General features: G+C 35.1%; 1 protein-coding gene across 6 annotated transcripts in view; it reads right to left on the reverse strand.

Annotated features, from left to right (window-relative positions):
- Positions 1 to 21,179, reverse strand: part of usp25 (ubiquitin specific peptidase 25) — a 201,483-nt gene that overhangs the window by 51,332 nt on the left and 128,972 nt on the right. For 4 of the 6 annotated variants that reach the window (XM_051927070.1, XM_051927072.1, XM_051927075.1 and 1 more), the window contains 4 exons: positions 15,798 to 16,026; positions 14,942 to 15,151; positions 11,758 to 11,900; positions 3,409 to 3,519 (listed from right to left, as the gene is read on the reverse strand). In XM_051927070.1, coding sequence (XP_051783030.1) covers positions 3,409 to 3,519; positions 11,758 to 11,900; positions 14,942 to 15,151; positions 15,798 to 16,026 — 693 coding nt within the window. The remainder of the gene's footprint in view (positions 1 to 3,408; positions 3,520 to 11,757; positions 11,901 to 14,941; positions 15,152 to 15,797; positions 16,027 to 21,179) is intronic. The other 2 variants (XM_051927073.1, XM_051927074.1) reach the window with 1 other exon arrangement.

Below are 21,179 nucleotides of genomic sequence, written 5' to 3' on the forward strand. Positions count from 1 at the left end.
TGATGAGAAAGAAGCCCTTTCTGCAGTCACGCCACAAACAGAGTCGCTTGTTGTATGCAAATGCTTATTTAGACAAGCCAGATTCATTTTGGAACAATGTGCTTTGGACTGATGAGACAAAATTTGAGTTATTTGGTCATAACAAAAAGCGCTTTGCATGGTGGAAGAAGAACACTGCATTCCAAGTAAAACAACTGCTACCTACTGTCAAATTTGGTGGAGGTTCCATCATGCTGTGGGGCTGTGTGGCTAGTTCAGGGACTGGGGCCCTTGTTAAAGTCGAGGGTCGGATGAATTCAAACCAATATCAACAAATTCTTCTGGATAATGTTCAAGCATCAGTCAGAAGTTACGCAGACAATGACCCAAAACACAGTTCGAAATCTACAAAGGCAATTCATGCAGAGGGAGAAGTACAATGTTCTGGAATGGCCGTCACAGTCCCCTGACTTGAATATCATTGAAAAGCTATGGGATGATTTGAAGCAGGCTGTCCAAAATCAAGGGAGTAAACTTAACAGTAAAAGGTTAATTAAAAAGAATATGGTACAAAAAAAATTAACATTTAAAGATATGGCAAAAAAATGTAAACTTCTGAATTTTGTTTAAATGTAAATGTATTAGCATGCATTTCCAAATGCAAAATAAGAGAAGAAAAAACTAATTAAACAATTAGATCATTTAGAACTAAGACTGAACTATTTTTTTTTTAATGAAACTGGTTGGAATGAAAATCCACAGTGGTATCCCATGGCTGAACATGGGAAGCCATGATCTAGCTAAACTAAACTTTCAAATGGTAAAGGTAGGTTCTTTTTAAAAAAGTAACATTTCAGCTCCATAAGTCAGATCTATTTCTTTTCTTATTTGTAAGTCGTAAAGCTGCACTAAAATGCGCTTCACTAATTATAATGGTAAAATGTAGTGACAAAATTTTTCATGCTAATGTAGTCAAGGAAAGGGATTCAGGCTGTATTACTGGTTCAATAGTGTGGAACACTAATCTTGTGATATTAGGTTCAGATAGGTATTGAACATCTAAATGTCAACATTTGCTCAGAATAGTGACAGTGATACAATACCAACAAAAGACACACACAAACGTTTGTACTGTATGTGCCCTTTTAATTGTCCAATTAATGTTTAAACTTTAATTTCTCAAGGCATGTCCATGAGGCAAGATACACTTATGACTCCACTGCTTAAAACAACAGATTTAACAAATATGACAACTGAAAACATAGCCCTTCATTAAAATGGTAATCGCTGCTTGCAATAAATGAAAAAGTGTTCTGACATTTTATTATACCTTACAGGCCAGTAGAGTTGTAAGAAATTGTTAAATTTGCTCTGACAAAGCTATTTTTTGTTGTGAAGAAGCATCAATTACACATCAATTGCATCAATAGTGGAAATGCACAGAAACTAAGAGGCCATTTTGGTAAGTAGGCTCTTGTATATGGGTATAGGTTAAAATAAAATTTTTATGTGCTTTACAAATTAATTAGCTGAATATACTACAGATGACATTGTGATGTTATTTAAGTATTTCCTTGTTGTTATCATTTATTACTGATGAAGATACAAGCTAACCACTCAAAAATATGTATAGGCTTAGAAGTGACAAGCTTTCTGACGTTTAAACTGATTGTGATAACATTTATAAAATCAACAACTCCGTTTGAAATTTTACTCTCACATAAATTACATTTGGAGACACTATGTTTTTTTTTTTTTTTTTGAAAAATTTCCAAATGAGAAATGTAACTTTCTTTGCATTTGAGGTTTATTTGAAGATATGGCACACCTGAAGTGCAGTGAATAAAGATTAAAGTCACTGTAATCAAAAATTCAGGGAAGCAGCAAATCAGTATATACAGTACATATGTTATATGAAAGGACTGCCATGTGTTGTATGTGTTGTTAATGCCTTCACAGCTGGAGCTGGTATAGTTATAATCTGTGATTAGGAAAATTAATCTATCCTTATTTATTAATTTTGATGTTGGAATAAGCAAATTGTGGTCACTTTATTATCATTGCCATCTTTGCATAAAACTTGGCTGCTGCCTAGACCAAATTATGTACCTCACTGAACAGGGTGGTCCTCCAGCAAATTACACAGAGTATTGACTGCAGTAACACAAAACCTAGTGGAAAGATCTGAAATTTTGAATTTTATTGTAAATAATAATAAATGGGTGTGTAAAACGAATTGTGGATATTCAAACTTCTCATTGTATTTTTGTGCACAAAATAATCCTGCATGAAAACAAAAATCAGACACATAAAGGAAATCTGACTGGTAAACAAGCACCATGTGTTCAACAGGTATTTTTGAATAGCCAGTTTCTCTGGTGAACAACAACTGTCTTAAGCTTTTCCACTACTTCATACTGTTCTAATCTTTTGTATCAGAAGACTTACTGACTGACTTCCAGCCACCTTACAGTTTTGCAGCTTTTAGTATTTTATGTTCAGTTTCTGTGGCCTTATCCTTAAGACCAGTACTATTTTGGTACTTTCAAAAAATCATATAATGGAGCCAACATTGAGTAAGCGTATTTAGAGGGTGGTACTAGACAAATATGAGTACCAACGAGTAGTATTAGTACATCCCTAATTCAAAATCATCAAAGTACTATAAGTACATTGTTTATTTTATTTTTATTTTCAAGAGTAGGGGGCTGCTCATAAGTGTCTCCTTAAAGACACAACTATTTCTTTCCTCAATTTTATTCTTGAAAAAGTAAGCACTAGATATAGACATAAGTGTATGAGTACTGCAAAAAAAAAAAAAAAAGCTTATATCTTTTTCAGTTGGTGAGTGTTTTTCATTTAATGTTAACTGAATTTAAAAGATGTATAGTGATGTTCATTATCAAGAACACACACACAAGACTTGCAAACCATATACATAGGTTAAATAAAATATAGAAAAATGCATTTCTTATAAATTGATTTGAATTTGAAGATCATTCACTCAACTTTAAAGTATCAAAAATATGCACATTTACACACAATAAGCTTACATTTTTTTCATTTTGTAATATTAAGTAACCACTATTAGCAACCATTACATTCTCAAACAGTGAATTAACAAAAAAATGTAAATGTTTAATAAACAATAAAAATTCATGTTTAAAACCTGTATCAAAAATCTACACGTTTTATAAACAATCAAATATTTTATGCATAAACACACAAATGTCAACCAAGATATACACAATGCAAACAAAATGGTAGACAATGGTAAACAAAAAACATTTAACTTTTGTAGCTGTGGATAGTGCATGAAAGGGGAATACACCATAGATCTACCCTATTTCTGCAGAATGTTGGAAGCATTTTAGGCATTAAATATAACTTAAAGGCAACAAAAGCAAACTGAAGCTGCAATGCAGATACCTCATCATCATATACTCTCTCCTCTGATTCTACTACAAAGGTCCCTACATGAGGGGAGGCCACCTTTATGACACACTGGGGAGAGGGCATAGGTATGACTTCTCTAGTAGTCTGTAGAAAGAGAGAGATGGCAGGAAGAAAGACTTTGAAAGTTAGAAAAGTAGACTCAGGGAAGAAGTATAATGAAATATAAAGAAATGAAAATCAAGAGCTATGCAACTATTATTCACTTCAAAATAAAACAGTGCCTTTATTTGTTATGTAAATCATATAAACAGCAGTAGGATATACAGAAATAATTTCTTTTTTTTCTAACTATAAAAGAAACCATACCATTTCAAGCCACACATTGATACACATCACATGGAAATGCTCAAGTGATACCAGCATTCTAGACAAGTCTTCAGAACTGTTTCTAGTGAAGTGCCTGTTGAACATTCCTAGCTTCCAACTGCTGTACAGTTTACTCTACCATATACTCACCAGAGACCAATAACTCAATAGAGGTTCAAAAATGCTTGACCAGATCATTTTAATAATAAGTATAACCATTTAAATTTATATAGCACTTTTCTCACTCCTTAAAGCATTTACTATTTAGAACCTAGAGCAATCCAGGCCTTGTATCATTGCATCTCTGACCATGAGTTGTTTTAATTAATGCTCAATATTCCCAATGTTGATATTTATGAATTAACAGTGACCAAGTTGTGCGTCATAGTTGTCATATATACTGAACCATTACCTAAGGATTCTACTACTTATTTTGTCAACATAATACATGTATTCATTGTGTCTTGTCTTAAATGTTGTAGATAACAAGAAGTTGTAATAAAAAAAAAACAAAAAAAAACCAAGCTTCAGTTTTGTTAAAAAAAATAAAATAAACAAGAACAGACAATATGAAAGTTAAAAATTATATTTAATATGGCAGTGCATTATGAATTGATTTCTGCATTAGTGTTAAAAAATGAACTAGATTTGCCTGTATTATTTATTTTATTGTATCATTATTTAAGGAGTTAGGTCAATTGAGAACCATAAATTGATGATCAGGCCAAAAGGGTTGGTACTACAAAAAGAAAATTACTAACACTTGACAAATGCAAAACATTATAAATCCGGAAAACAAGGATAACAGCCAGTTAATATACCCAATTTACTTTTCCTTTATATAAACTGGGTATAAAATTGAGAAAATTAAAGTTTACTTTATAATTAGAGCCAGCATTCACTATAGAATCATTACAAGATTAATATACTTTGTAGAATGTAGCTTACAATTACTATGTCAAAAAAAAGTTTACTTAAACAGAAGGGTCACCATTCTTTTAATCACTTGTGATTAAAATTATACCAATGCTAATGTCTTACATTCAAAATTAATGAGTACATTAAAACTGCAATTGTGAATGCAAAATGGAGCACCAGTTACAAGCTAGATAACTTTGTTTTAGAAGATGTACAGTTAATAGATCAAGCTTTGGATTGATTCAGTAAATATAATTTCAAAACTTTGTAATGTCATCATCGCCATACTCCACAAGTGGGAAGACAATAATTTTTACAAGATCACAATAGGTAGGGGAAGCCCTGCTTCAGTAGAGAAAAACTTAATATATCTTTAATCTAGCTTCATACAAGTACGAAGTGAGAGGGGTGTCCACCAATATTAAGGATAATTAAAATTATTTTTACCTTGACAAAAAGGTAGTTAATTTAAGATTATATCTGCTTAATGTAAATTTAGATCATCAGACTATAGCTGTACAGTATTCAATGGGTAAAACATAACACAGTTTAAAGCATACAAAAAAACAAAATTTTGAGGTGGTGTAAAGTGCACAATCAAGTTACTTTATGTAACTAATGTAAAAGAATGAGCAAAGCACTGCTATGGTGAGGAAAACATTGTAGGAAATTGCTGCAACTATACATTCTCTAAACCCCATCTATCCATCAATCAATTCATAACCTAAATTATGGCAAAAAAAGGAAAGCAGTGTTCTACAAAATATTTTACATATAGCATATCACATTCACATGGATACAATTCAAAGTGTTTAGAATTTTTATTTTGGTGAATTTTTATCCTAAGGAGATAGTAGTTTAAAGAACAACCATTAGGATCTATAAAACAAAACTTGACCAATAGGAGCTTACTTCATCTGTCATTAATGTTGTAAGCTACTTTGAAAGTCCAAAAGGACCCCCTATTAAACTGAGAGAATATTTAGGGTCAACAAATAAGGACAGTGCAATGTTGCTAAAGAAAGATGCAAAACTCAAAGTCAAAAACAAATTAATTTACTCAAGAGCAAAATCTCATATAAAAATATTTCCTTCACTTATTGACAAAGTTTGAACATGTCTTTATGCCATCTTTAACAACAAAGTTACTTTGATGTAATGGTTCAAGTGGCTCATGAATCATGTGCCTAGCAACAACATAGCAATACAGCAACAAGATACAGCACTTATGAAAAACAAATCACACAACATGGTGGAAAAAAGCCATCACCAAAATATTGTTAAAAAATATGAAAACAAACTAAGGCATTAATCAGTTTGTTTCTTATTGCATGTAAAGTTCTTTTGAATTTCCCTTTGTCCACTTCAGTTTTGATTAATACATTAACAAGAAAATGGAGAAAGCAAATACAATAATACTATACAACAAACATGTAGCACCCACATATACTGTCCAGAGAACAAAATGCTTATTACTATACTGGGAAAAAATCATGGCCCAGTCATTATAGCTCCCAAGTCACATTATAAATTAATGAAAATATAAACCTAAATTCAAATCCAGGTAAACTGTCTAAGCAGAGAGCAAATATTTAGTTATTTTTTTGTGGTTCATCTAAAAAAAAAAACAAAAAAAAAACAAAACACTGAAATAAATTATGTCTTATCAGGACAGAATACAACAAATTATTACTAGTATGCTAATGAACTAAGTTCATCTTTTACATTGCAGTGAGAAAAAATAATGAATAATGTTGGACTGTATCTTCTTGATGCCAGGTTCTATCTCTATCAGTGACATAAACTGAAAAACATTATGGTAAATATGTAGGTATTACAAATAATTTTATTTGAGTTTACAATTTGTATCATACAATAGAACTCACAAATTAAAAACAATTATTAAAAGTAAAATGATCTTTTTCAGATATAAACTTTATCTTTTATTTTGTTTTGCATTTGACGAAACAGTGAATTCAATACAATATTCCCCAAGTTAGAATAAAAAGCAGATTTTGGTGAAGGTAATGACATTTAGTTTAACATACTGTTGTAATAGCAAGTGACTTAAAGTCACTTAATACGGGGAAAAAAAATCACATTTGTGTCAATCATCTGAGAGTGTCATGTGATTTTGAAATCTGTTTTTAAGTGTGCAAGAATGCAGTATTTTTTTTCCTGTGGCATAGATTGAGTGTTAAAAGCCATTGTTTTTATAATGAATACTATAATTTCTGATCACAATACTGTCAAGTATACCTAATTAGCAAATGTTTTGATAAAGGATTATACATAATTAAATTTGTTACTAAAATTAAACCCAAATTCCAGCAACAATAAGTCTGAGACTCTTAGGCCAGAATCACTTAAAAACTTTAAACTCCAAATAAAGTTTTGACAAAGTTATTAGTCTTTGCTTTGCAGAGCATACTGTGAACTCAAACTTTGTTTTCTTAAAGATTAATGTCAAAAATTTAAGTTAAAATGCCTGTAAAGTACAATATTTTATTTGCTTCTGATGTTTACCCCATGGTATTTAAACTGATCTGCGATGATAAAAGGGAAGGTACGCAATCTAATGTTGTGTGCTAGAGAGTTCACTGTAAAAAGTACTCTTTTTCACTGAATATTGAAGTCAGGTATCTTTTGAAATTCTGCTAGTGCTGTTAGGACTACAGGCATAGTATTTTGTGGATCTGATATTGTATATAATACCATATCATCTGCATATAGTGATATTTTCTGTTCATGTCCATCTGTGATAATCACCTTTATCTCAGATGCATTTTGAAAGTGAACAGCCAATGCCTCAATGACGATGGTGGTGAGAGGGGGCATCCTTGTCTAGTACAGCGTCAAAGATGGGAAGCTAAGCGTCTGCCTTTAATAAATAAAAATGTTCTCAATCCTTTAACTAGAACTTTGGAGGTTATCTTAACATCATTATTCAGAAATGAGACTGGTCTGTATGATGCACATTGCAATAAGTCCTTATTTTTCTTAGGAAAGACGGTAATTAATGCTTGGCAAAAAGTTTAACGCAGAACTTTATTGTCTCTGGCTTCTACAAATGTTGATAATAAAAGGGGAGCTAACTTAATTGAAAATGTTTTATAAAATTCAGCAGAGTAGCAATCAAGGCCTGTTGGTTTCCCACTCTGAAGTGAGTTTGTAGTGTCCAGTAATTCTGAGAGTGTCAGAGGTTTATCCATTTCCTCTGCACTAAAAGTATCTAGCTGTGGTATCTGTAATGCATCGAAAAATGAATTAGATTGTGTCTTTTCTTTAAATGGAGTAGAATAGAAGGACTTATAGTAGTCTCTATCTATCTATCTATCTAAACATGTGCTTTATATTTTTATGGCCAATGACTTTGTCTCCATCTGTATTGGTAATTACTGGTGCTGCATTGCAAACTTCCTGCTTGTGGATTTGTTGAGATAAGATCTTATTAGCCTTTTCTCAGTATCCATAGTAATGATGCTGAATTTTAAAAATGAATTTTTCTGTTTCTTTTGATATCAAGGGGTTGAATTCTGATTACAAAGGCTGTCTTTTCCTATATAGTGCCTCATTTGAAAAACTGGCATGTTCTTAATCTATTCTGGTAATTTTACTGATTACTTTGATGCCTTCTTGGTTTCCGAGCTAATTTTGTGGGAGAGATATGAAATAATCTGTTCTTTTAAAAATGCCTTCAGAGTTTTCTAGAGTATTCCTACAGATACCTCTGAGGATGCATTTGTCTCTAAAAAAAAATCAGTTTGCTTGGATATAAATTCTGTACAGTTCTCATCATCTAGTAACAGGCGGTTAAGACGCCAGCTGCAAGATGAGCTACGTGGGGCATAATAATTTGAGCTCCATGATCAAAGGGGTATGGTCGGAGATAACAATAGCGTTGTACTTGCAAGATTTGATCGTGGGAAAAAAATTGCTATCTATAAAGAAATAATCAATCCTTGAGTAACAATGATGTACCAATGAGAAGAAGGAATATGCTCTTGATTTTGGATTTAGAAATCTCCAAGGGTCTGATAAGCTATGATCAATTACAAACTGTGTAATTGTTTTTGCAGTGTTAGATGTTATCTTCCCTGTGGCTAAAGACCTATCCACGTCTAGATTTAAAACACAGTTTAAGTCTCCGGCCATTATACTTTTATGAGTGTTCACATTAGGAGTGAATGCAAATATGTTTTGGATGAAGTCTCTATCATCATGCGTAGATACAGTATTTATCAAAATCACTTTATAATTAAATACAATTACCCATAACAAATACATATTGCCCTTCAGTATGAAATATTTCATCTAATAACTACAAATGAAATTGTTCTATGTATTAAGATTCCCACACCTCTAGTTTTCTTTGTATAGCTGGAGTTGAATATTTGGCTAGTCCAATCTCTTTGCAACCAAAACTGATCCATGCTTATTAAGCAAGTCTCCTGTAAAAATACTATCTTGGCTTTTAGACCTGTTAGGTGAGAGAATACTTTCTTTCTCTATAATTCATGATTGAGGCCTTTGACATTCCTGTTCACAAAGTTCACAGTGCGGTCTTATGGACATTGCTTCTAAACTTTTGTTGTCATTTTGTAGTCTTAAATTAAGGTAGTACATTATTACATAACATAGCTTTCATTTTAATTTCCAGTTTTGCCAGGAGTTATTACTATGAAGCCTATTGTTGTGTTGAGACTTACAATTGTGGGGGTAAAAAGGATAGATTAGAAACAGATTTCTTTCTTTCTCTTCCCCACCTCCCCCATGTTGTCTTCCCACATGTGGCTAGACCACACTTCACAAAGTCCCAGTCCTCTGACATACTTAGAGATAGAGCATGTACAAAACAAAACATCCCCCCCCGCTAAAGTGATGTAGAAGGATTAAAGCAGACATACAGTATCTATTGGCAATACAGTCCCTAATACTAGAAACCTAGAATATAATCTTAAGCAGTCCCGAAATAATAAACCCACGGATTGATGTTAAACAGTCCCCTTTGGAGAAAAAATAGAAAATCTATTTCAAAAAGTGTCAGGATCAATTTTATTGGCTCTCTTTCTGCTTCATCCGGAGAATTAAAACTGTAGAACTTGCCTTGAATGTCCACTCTCAATTTAGCAGGACACAAGAGGCTGCATCTGATTTCGGCTTTTCATAAGCGTTGTTTAATGCTGTAAAATGCAGCTTACTGAAGGTGAGAAATCAGGGAGAATACGAATGTGGATATTTTCAAATATAATCTCTTGTTTCAGTCTGAGAAATAACATCAGATTTACTTCAGATTGTAATTTGTCAAAATGTACAATAAAGCTTCTAGGTTTTGAGACATTCAATTGACGTATGTCGTAAGCTGCTGATATCTCAGTGTCTGATTTAAAGTCCTCTCCAACTTTTATTGAGAATAGTTCAGCTAAGAATGTCACTGGGTTTAGACTTTCACGGTTTTCAGGGAGACCTTCGATTCTGATGTTATTCCTTCTATATCCATCATCCAGCGCAGCTAGTCTGTCTCCAAGTACTTTGCATTCGGAATTTGTAGCCATTGCTTTTTCGTCAGCAGTAGATGCCAATTGTTCAACTATTTCAATACAAGCCATGAATTTCCTTAACGTCGTCAAGCTAAGCACCAAGTGCTCTAAAATTATTCTCAAACTTACTTGCATTTTCCTGTAGTTTTTCCTCTATTTTTTCTAGCATGCCTTTAAAGGTTGCCTCAAACCAATTACTTAATGTTCTGGTGTTCTTCTTGGTCCACGGGTGGAGTAGCAAGCCAGGTTGGAGTCAGTGCCGTATGATTTGTGGGAGGGTAGCTGACAGCAGGGATAGTATGGCCATGCACAGTTCTGAAGAACCTTCTGGAATCTACAAGTTTTCCAGGCCCAACTCACTTGCAGTTTGGCTCCAATTTTCACTCTCGGCTGGAGCCGATGCTGCAGCATCAAGTCCCCAGAGATCTATTCTTTCACCTGCCTGTTCCAGGTCAGTCTCTGACAGGCCATACCTTACTCTTGAGGCTTGTTTAGACTTAGATGAAGCTTTAGCTGTCTTTTCCGTTTCTTTCTGAGCAGTTTTCTGCAACTCATGCTTTTATATACTTACATTTATTTTATTTAAAACCCCTCAGGTTCAGTAAATACAGGATACATTGGGATGATGGTTAAAAAATGTGGTAAAATACCACCACTGCTAACCAAGTTTCATCTCGGACGTCCATCTCCCGAAACAGAAGAGACCAAAAAAGTATATTTTATTAACATTGCTGTGAAACGAGCAGCAATACCCCAATGTTAAAGTACTTTTACCATTGGGTTGGTGACAAGAAAAAAGGAGGCCAAGATGTATTGTTGTTAACTTTACTGCTTGTAAATAACATACAGTATGCTACACTTCCTTTGCATTCACTTGAGACTAATTAGCATTTTTTCTTTGGTTTTGCTATGATAATGAGCTTTTTTGTTTTATATTATAGACACAAAATATACAGAATTATAAACAAAAATCTAGTGCACACACGTGATCACAAAGAGACTTGTAACAGCAAGTTATTCCCATTTAATATTATGCTTAACTAAATTTTCCATGACAGTATAAAAATAGTAATTTTTCATTAAATACTGATTGACAAAAACTATATTCTTGTAAAAGTCTAGAATCACCTTTATTAGCAGAAAAAATATTACTTGATTGTAATTTTGTACATTTGGTAAACTGTGGTCCTATCAGAAGAGTGTGATTAACTATGCATTTTAACAAACATTTTTATAATAATTATTCTATTTCAATATACCCTAGTGTCACAACAAACAACATAAAAGAACATAAAAAAGCTAAACATACCCAGCTAAATCTTTTTATTTTTCCAAAATAAAAACATTATCTTAATGGCAACATTAAACATTAGATATGCTTTTTGCAACATCTAGTTATATACCAATTTTATACAGAAATGTCATTTAACTAGAAATAAGCAGTTAGTGAGTGGACAATTAATAGAATAGTTACAACTAAACATTTCTGCTGTTCAAGTACAACACTGATTGATACAAATGTTATTTTAATATCCGTTAAAAACCTGAATATACTTACAGAGTCAAAGATGGCTTCTGGGCCTTTCGCCTCATGTTCGGAAGCTTTGGAAATAGCGTCTTCAGTGCATTTATTTAAGTCATGTAAATCATCTGTTGGAGAGGGCTGCTCCATGTACTCTGGATCATGCAATAGTGCTGGAACTAACAGAAAGGAAAGAAAAAAAAATGCAGTGGCATAAGATCTAAAAAAGTTTTTATGGTAAAGAAATAAATAAGCTTGGAGAATGTTGTTAGTAACAAATGGCTAGTACTATGTTGCAAATCTTTAGATTGCATATTCCTTCTAACACCCTCTAAATGTTTTTTTTCTAGGCATTAGTTAAGTTGTTGAATCGTTCAACTGAAAATGTCCCTCATTCTTTGATGTCAAGTTATTCCAATAATTTGTCAAAGTTATGTAAACAGCGTCAGATTGTTAGTTAGGGTCAGATCAGGAGGGGGGAAAAGGAGAGTGTGAACATGACTGACAGAAAAAAACTGAAAATAAGGTAACTTTTACAAGTACCATAAATTTACATCCGATCTGACGCCGTTAGTTTTCAAATAATATTGCATTAGTGCGATGTTTTCTGATTGATACTATTCAAGTCATAAAATGATTTCTTCAAAATGTCACATATATTTGTCTTTTTTTTTTCCCCCAGTGCTGTGTTGACATCATGGACCAGAAGGCGTGAGCTTATTCAGTGTGAGCAGGAACACGTAGGTGGCCGGTTGCTGTGGCTACAACATGCTTGACCTGGCAGCAATGAACACACACGTACTGTGTAAGGCATGCACGGGGTTCACTGAAAAAAGAAGAGTGTTCTTGGCTCACCTTTCAGAGGAACTTCGTCACTGCTTCTTACAAGAAAAGATGATGGAAAAAGAAAAAGAGGATGCAACATCAACAAGCTTCTGTTCCAAGACCACTGCTTCCCCAAGGAAAGCAAACTCAGTCAGTGTCAGGTGGCCCTTCAATGTAATAGGAACGATAGCATAGAGAGAAGTGTGTACATTGCAACAGGTACACATGTCCTAAATGTAGGAAGGATGGTCCTTAGGTGTGTGGGAACTGTTAACATTTGAATCTGATGATTCTATATAGTGCAGAACTGACCTCTCTGTACTATTCTTTCCTCTGCATGTCCTGGAGTACAAAAGAAACATCACCATGCACCAAAATGTGGAGATTGGGCAAGATCAGAAAAAAAAAAAAGAAAAAAAAAGTGGTCACTCATTACAACCGCAAGAATATGAATAATATGAATAATGTTGCATCAGTGCCACAATGTTTTCCAAAATGTACTATACAGGTCACGAAATGAATTATTCCAAATATCATATATGTATATCTATGTCCCTGTTTTTTTGTCAGTGCAGCTTTGGCATCATGAACCATAAGGTGCATACTAATTCAGTGTGAGCAGGAACACTCAATAAAACTGAATAAAAAAAAAATTCAAGTGACATTGAAATACCAAGAAGGTACATTCACCAGCATTTGTGTGTCAGCTTTTATTCCTCCAGATCAGAGCATTTCCAGTTCCATTGTCTCAAAACACCACTCACATCCACATTTACTCCCAGTTTCAAATAAAAACTAACAGCATCAGATCTTTGGGTGTTTGTATCGTGATCGTGACTGAGAGAATAAAAGTGAAACAAAAAAACACTAACTTTTACAAGTACTATAAATTTACACCGGCTGTTACAGACACAAATCAAATGTATGTTTTTTATTGTATAATATTAACAATAAGATCAGCTCACTACTCAAAATGGTAAATTTGAGAGGCAGCCAGTATCGAACCAGCAACCTCTTGATTACAAGTTAGCAGTTTTTACCGCTGCATCACAGAAGCTATTGTATTACACTTGTACCTTTTGTGAAAGTATTTATTTGATATTTGGACTTCAGCCTTCACACATTATACAGTTCATATCTACATTTTGTCATTTATTACTAAAACATGAAAAACATTTCTGTTTTACCGATGTGTTTACATTGATTGTTGTAGACACAGAACACACATGAAATGTATGTATTCCAAATGATGATATATTATTTACCCTCTACAATGCCAGGAAATTCACTCCAAGATATGGTTCTCAGTGCTCAGTGTTTCGTTATGAATTGAGCTGCGAGGATGGGTGGGGGTGGGGGATTTGGATAGTAGGCTGCTTGTGTTGATCGACACAATTACAAGACAAAAGGTGCTGATGGAGAGGTGCAAAGGGATTTAAGGTGGGCCTGGATTACAAATCTTTTCATAGGCTTTGGTAATTCTAGTGTTAAATATGGGTTATAAAATGGATGGATGGATGGTTTGGATATTGCACTGCAAAATGCTTTAACAATTTTCATACTTCAAAATGACACATACGTGTTCAAGGCTTTCACCAGAAGAGAGATACCAATACTAATCCATTTACCACCTCCACGATGGCTGACTGTTAATTTAAACAAAGAACTGATCTGACTTTCCAAACATTATAATTGTCTTTTTCCTCTCCAAAGACAATTTTCCCTCAGTGAGGCAGGCTGATCTAAGTGTGCGTTTGCAGAGAAATTGCAAGATTTTTCCAGGACTCTCTTAGGAGTCAAGTCTTTTTTGCCTCTAACCATCTCTTCAGAGCAGTACTTGGACTCAGAAGTTTTTGAGACAGTTCTGACACACTACTGACAAGACCTCTGGCCAGTTTTCTTCTTATCCCACTTTCTAGGTAGTTCAGCCTAGTTTTATGAGCTACAGGTTTTCTGATAACACTACAAACACTAGAAAGAATATAATGGTCTTTAGAAAACATATTTGTACCTTTGCAGCTTTTTAAGTGTGGTGATGATATTACTGTATTTTTTAATATTTACAGGTAGTTCCCTTCTCTTATCTATTTTTACAGAGAAAATTTAGAATTGAAAATGTAATGCCCCCTCAGATGTGTTTGCATGCGAATGGTTAACAGGACCTCAATAAATGGTGGGATGATGTATATAGGAAATGAGCTGTTTCTGTTTTAAAATAGTTAAAATTTATATGAAGGATCTCAATGATTTATTCCATGCTTTGTTGATACTGGTTAAAATAAGTTTACTTTTGCAGGTTTCTCTTTTCACTTAGTTGTTTGACAATATTTTGAGTGAAACTAATAAAAGATTTTTATTTCCATCTATTTTAAAAGACATGACTGAAATTGCTGACCTGCTGCAGTTAAGGGGGAGGCTTCCTCAACTGCTCCTAATGAAGCAACAGTTGCCAACTGCTTCTGCTGTGCTTTCCTTGCTTGCTGAAAATCCCACTCAGCAATTTCTTTTTCAAACTGTTGGTTGTCTTCCTTTACGTAGTCTTTCAAATCAGATGGGAGTTTATCCAAGCCAGTCAACATCTGACCTGTCTCTTTGTCATACTCCTCTAAAATTCAATAGCATATAAAAGATGAATAAAGGTTAGGAAAAATTTTCAAACCTTTTCATTTTTCCTTTCAGGTTTAGACTGCTGTGAAGCAAACAATATGATCGTAAAAAAGTAGATTGTTGTTAGGTGAACTGCATTTTATCAAAAATTTATGTTTAAATGGGGATGTGTCTCTCACTAAATAAACATTAAGTCAATTGTTTATAACAGCAATGTAACAGCTAAAGATAAAGACATTGATAAACAGAGAAACTGAATAAGAAAATGTACAGAGATAATTAATTATTACATTATATGAAAGTGAAGCTGCATAAATAACATATCAGATTTTGTATATTAATTCAAACAGTGGCCTTAACCTGCCAACTAGTACTATGCCTTCTCAGACCTTCCTTGAACAGGTAGGACCATGTTACTTAATGCTTAATTAACACATTTGTGCAAATGAACAAAGAAATTTTGAAGTGGACTTCTAACATCTTACTATGTTATCCCAAACATTGTAAAAAAACATTGTTTATATACAATTCTTAGACTAGTTTTGCACTATATAATTTATATAAGTTTATTAGAAGAAATATCAAAATCAACTGCTTAAAATTATTATTGAATTTTGTGAACCAATTAGAAAAGATTTTATTACCTTCTATTAAAAATGGTTTATTACTGTTAATATACATTAGACAGTAGGCACTAGCATTTCTGTAGCCCCCAAAGGAGTCCCGTACAAGTTCCTCCCAAGATGATTTTGTAACAGAGATGTCGTTGTACTTCATCCATCTTCTTTGATGGTGATTGAAGATGTATGCCCAATAGTGTCCAGCATTGGCCTGGCCTTCATGTACCAATACAGCATGCAACCGGTAAGGAACCTAGACAGGGGAAAAGGAATGCAAATTATATCATATGCTGAAACTGTTTATTAGTTTCCATGAAAAAAATTTTTTAAGTTAACTTTGGCAAGGGAGTCTGCTAAATAAAGAAATTTAACATGAAGAATAACCACAATGAATACACAGTGTATTATTTTATTTTTTCACTGATTTCATGAATCAGGAGATGCACATTTATATAATTTAAGAATTTCTAATTTAAACCATTTTTACAGCATTTGTCAGACAGTTGTGCTTAAGGGACTTCTTTAGGGCTGTGGTGAAATTGATAATTGGCCTCGGACAGCAAGGTTCCTAACAACCTTTGATCTTTCACCCTCAGAGGAGAAAGTTCCAGACAAGAAAGTACTGAGGCAGATGCCTAAAACTGGATGTTCTTCCTCTTCCATCTCTGTTTCCACATAAAAAAAGTCAGATTTCATTCGGGAACCCGCAATTGACAGTGATGATTCTCGCTCCAGGGGAGACCAAAGCAACCTCCACTTACCCTAGCAGTCATATTTTTTTTTTTTTTTACTGTTGTTTATTTGAAACACAAGGTACGATAATAAAATGAGGATTACTGCTAAGGCACCCCAACCTTTTATCCTGTCTTTTTATTTCTTTTAACACATTTTACACTTAAGGTTTGGTGCTATCAATTAACTGTGGAACAACACAGACGAGATGAAAGAAAAGACTCTTTACTAGAAACAGGTCTCCTCCAGGTTATGGTTTACTAGCCATTAAAATTACACTTTTATATCGGGCATTGCAATAAATCTTCAGATGTATACCAAAACTAAAAGGTAACAACTTATTTATTTTCTTGAAGGATGTTCAATAAAATGAAATAGGGATCAACTTCACATTTGTGTGTTCCACTTTATTCATTCACTATTTTACTGAATAAGCTTCCAAATTCAGCATGATGTGACGTAGGTAATCCAGAGAAATGTGTTGCCTTTTCTATAATACACTGTATGTCTGCATAACTCTTTTAGGGCTAATTTTTTTTTTTGTTTCTTTTCTCCCAGGGCTGAATATTTTTCCAAAAACTAACATTTTTTAAAAAAGAACACAAAGCAATTGTTTAACATATCAAATCAACAAAAAATATTTACTTTTGACAAATGTTACTGTCTTGCATGTTGTATGAGCCTGCATACTCTATGATTTCACATACATATCACATACATTTTACACAGCAAAGTCTGATCTCGCTCAAAGCAGCCAATTTCAGTCATTGCCACATTGCACTGCTTACAATATGTGTTGCTTTGGTGCCTATTTTTCAATTGTCTGTTGCTGCACTTTCTCACATATTTTGTTAGTGTGTACTGTAGAGAGACAAGTCACCCATTTGCCATCGTGCCATGCCACTGCCACCAAGTTTTCTGCCTGCATGAAAACCGTATTGTCACCTCTTTTCATCTTCTGAAACTTTATGAACTTTATGTATAGCATTATAGCCTGGCTCACCCCATGGGATTTGCTTCTGTTTATTACAGAAGTGAATAAAACTTTGCAGCAGCACATACCTAAGCCACCAGGGGACAAAACACGTTTGGACCAATGCTCCCTGAAGTTATATCACCAGTTCTGTCCCATCTCTATTTGTAATGCCACAGCGCGCTTCATCTCGTCTTTTGTTGTGGGTTTCCACTTTGAAAAACGAGAATGCGATGCAAAAAAAAATCTCTGCCTACCTGTTTGTCTCGTCTGACAGTAGCTGAAAAGCAGCATCAGGAGAGAGCAGCCTGAAGTACAGCAGCTGGTGATCTGTCGTGTCCAACAGCAAGCCATGCCGTCTTGTAAACTCCGGTAGCCAGATCGTCTCTCAACGGATCAATGTCTGTGTATTTATCCCATGCGAACCTTGCCGTAGATGCATCGGCTGCGCGAAAGCACTCAACTGGCAGCAGATCCGCTGGCGTGGCATCGGCTGGTGTCTGATCAGCAGATGTCTGCTTCTCACTCTCTTGCTCGATCTCCTGATCACTGCCAATAAAATCCGATTCTGAAAAATCAAGAGTCCGACTCTGCGATAATGCGCAAAACATCGTCTGCCGAGTGTTTTCTTTTCTGCACTTGCTTCGCTGCCTTTTCACATGTCGGTGCCATCTTGCCATTGTTTACATTTCGCAACTTACGCACACGCAAGGTTAGTTCCCGAGTCAACGAGTCTAGCATTCCTCCAAGCACAGAGGGAATGCCTGTGACGTGACAGTGAGATTTGTCGCCATTAACAGCTGATTGTTGCCCCCTATCCCTGGATGTCGACTTTTGTCGACATTAGCCTTCAACCCCTCCTGTCGACAAAACTCGACATCCGCCCTAAAAGAGATAATTACTAAAAATGCATCACCCATTACTGAGAAAATACACTTCATTTGGAGAAAGCAAGTAACTGAACAAGTATGACAGAAGTGCTCTTTAGCATTTTTTCACAAATTACTTTTTGAAGCGTGGAATGAAAAACAACCGCAATAAGCAATTTATCTGGTTGAGCTAAAACAACACAGCCTTTGTGTAGAGCGAGGAAATTGTCAAAACACAGTCAGTAACAACATGTTTTTTTTTTCCCTTCACCTCTGCAGTTACTACAATCATGGACAAATAAAAGCACATAAGCTGGCACCCTGCCCATGGATTTGTTCCTGCCTTGCGCCCTGTGCTGGCTGGGATTGGCTCCAGCAGACCCCGTGACCCTGTGTTAGGATATAATGGGTTGGAAAATGACTGGCTGACTGACCCTTCAAAACCTTCAAAATGAACACACTGTAAAGAGTATTTATTTTTATTTTTGTATGTACAATGTGCTGAAATGATACGGGCAGGTAACACTCATTCTGCCATATATTCACTGCAGTTTTCTTGTGATGAACCAGCGCCCTGACCGCAGCTGTTTTTTTACATTGAACCAAATGCTGTTAGGATTGGCGCCACTTTCCTAAGACTGTGAAATATTTGAAGTGGCTTTGGATAACATTATTTAACATTATTCTGCTGAGGTAACGAGTTTTTGATTTCTGCAGTTAATAGTTTAGGTAAGAAGCAGGCTGCAATTATCCACAGATAAATCCTTAGAATAGTTTCCAGCCCCCCCTTCTACTTCTCATTTTCCATGGGAAAAACCACTACAAACCCTCTTTCATTACAATTCTGGAGAACTTGTTCCTGTAACATGTTTTCACTTGAATGTTGCGCTGTAACAGTCCAGGCAAAAACATCCTATAGCTTAGGGCTCGTTTATACTTCACGCTGAGAATGCGTACGCGCCCGCATCATGGCTGCCACGTGTTCCCAGTGTTCATTTCACGTGTCCTCTAAGCAGGTCCTCAGAAATTAACGCGACGCATGCGCGAGTTGCAGTACCAGCAAAAATTCGGGGGGCGCAGTGTGATAAAAGTCGGAACGTGACGTCAGAGTCTCTGTTTACTATCTACATGTGACAGAAAGTCTCTATGCAGATCCTACGGGGAATCGATGTGCGCGCTTCGATGTTTGATGAATGGTTCGATGTGGTGTACAAAATGCCAACATACTTATGCATTCGTGGTGCTTTTCTATTCAAGCGTCGCATATTCCCGATCATAATGGCACGATACATTTTAATCATCTTTTGTGCCGTCTTTTTTTTTTTGCAACTTCACAACAGCAACATAATGTACAGTGCTGTATTTGGGCCACTGAGAAAAAAAATTAAGGACATGGTGAAAACATGCATTTTGTGATTAAAGTGGAAATTTCGGCTTTAATCTCGAAATGTCCACTTTAACCTCATAATTTACTTTATCATTAAAGCAGACCATCGTAAACATCATCCCAGTTTTTAATCACTACGGCAAGCAGCAATAGATCACCACACAGAACACATTAAATGTATGATATTCCAACTCTCTGCACGTTTAGAATCTTTAGATTTATACTTGATATCACTTTCATGATGAAATGCATTAAAATGTGTATGTTACATTTTACAGATAAATCGTTAATTTCGTTTAAATAATGAATACTGTTAATAATTACACACATGGGGGTGACACGGTGGTGGAGCAGTAGCACTGCTGTCTCGCAGGGAGTCATGTCGCTGGTATTCCTTGCTTGGATTCCATACTGTGCTCCAGTTTCCTTCCAAACATATGCACATTTGGGGATTTGGTGCCGCTAAAATGACGCTAGTGTATGTGTGTGCTTGTATTCACCTTGCGATGAGCTGAGGCCTTGTCCAGGGATGGTTTCTCACTAGTGCCCAATGTTTGCTGGAATGGACACATCCCTGGATTGATGGATTTAATCATTAAACATCCTTTTCAGAGATATTGCTATACGGTGTCACCGGAATTTAATGCGTGTTCTAGGCAATTCACAACACAGAGAAGCCAAACATGCTCTCACCATGATAATATCTCGCACTGCCACCTGGTGGATTCCTCCAGATTTAGGTAAAATACGCACGCAAGTATAAACACTACAACGCTTGCATAGCAGGAGTGTCCGCTGCAGCATGTGTTGCGTCGCGTGAAGTATAAATCCGGCCTAAGAAGTAGCCCTATCTGCAGAGAGGGTGGAATTTTCCTTTATAGCTCATCACAATGACATACAGTAATTTTTTGCAATACAAAGCCCTCTGGTTTATGTCTGGTGGGCAGCAGTGTATTTCTGAGTAGAAGTAATAACTTTAGAAATGTTGTACTTAAAGGTAATCTTTTCATTAATATTTTGTCTATAATCAACAGACACTATAAAATCCTGCGTCCAAACTACACTTCTTTATGAAGTCATGTTCTTCAAAGGCCGTATTACATTGGTAACACTGTGCAAGAATCTACTGCGATGTTTGATATCCTGATGCCAATTAAAAAAAATCTAAGAATATTGCCTTATAGCAGGGGTCCTCAGTGTTGGTTATGGAAGGCCACGGTGGTTGAGACTCTTGTTCTAACCAAATTTTTAATTAGCAGCCAGTTATTACCACAAAAACAATTATTGCTTAAAGCAATGTTTATACTTAATTTTCTTAAACCTGGTCATTAGGATTCCCCTCTCTTAACTGCTTAAATGGGTGAATTCTTTGCTTTTGACTCCTTTTGTTTTCTTAACAAGCTGCCAATTAATGATGGGTTGCATATGACAAAGAAACCAGCATA

Source organism: Erpetoichthys calabaricus, chromosome 4 (assembly GCF_900747795.2).
Source record: "Erpetoichthys calabaricus chromosome 4, fErpCal1.3, whole genome shotgun sequence".
Classification (NCBI taxonomy): Eukaryota; Metazoa; Chordata; class Cladistia; order Polypteriformes; family Polypteridae; genus Erpetoichthys; species Erpetoichthys calabaricus.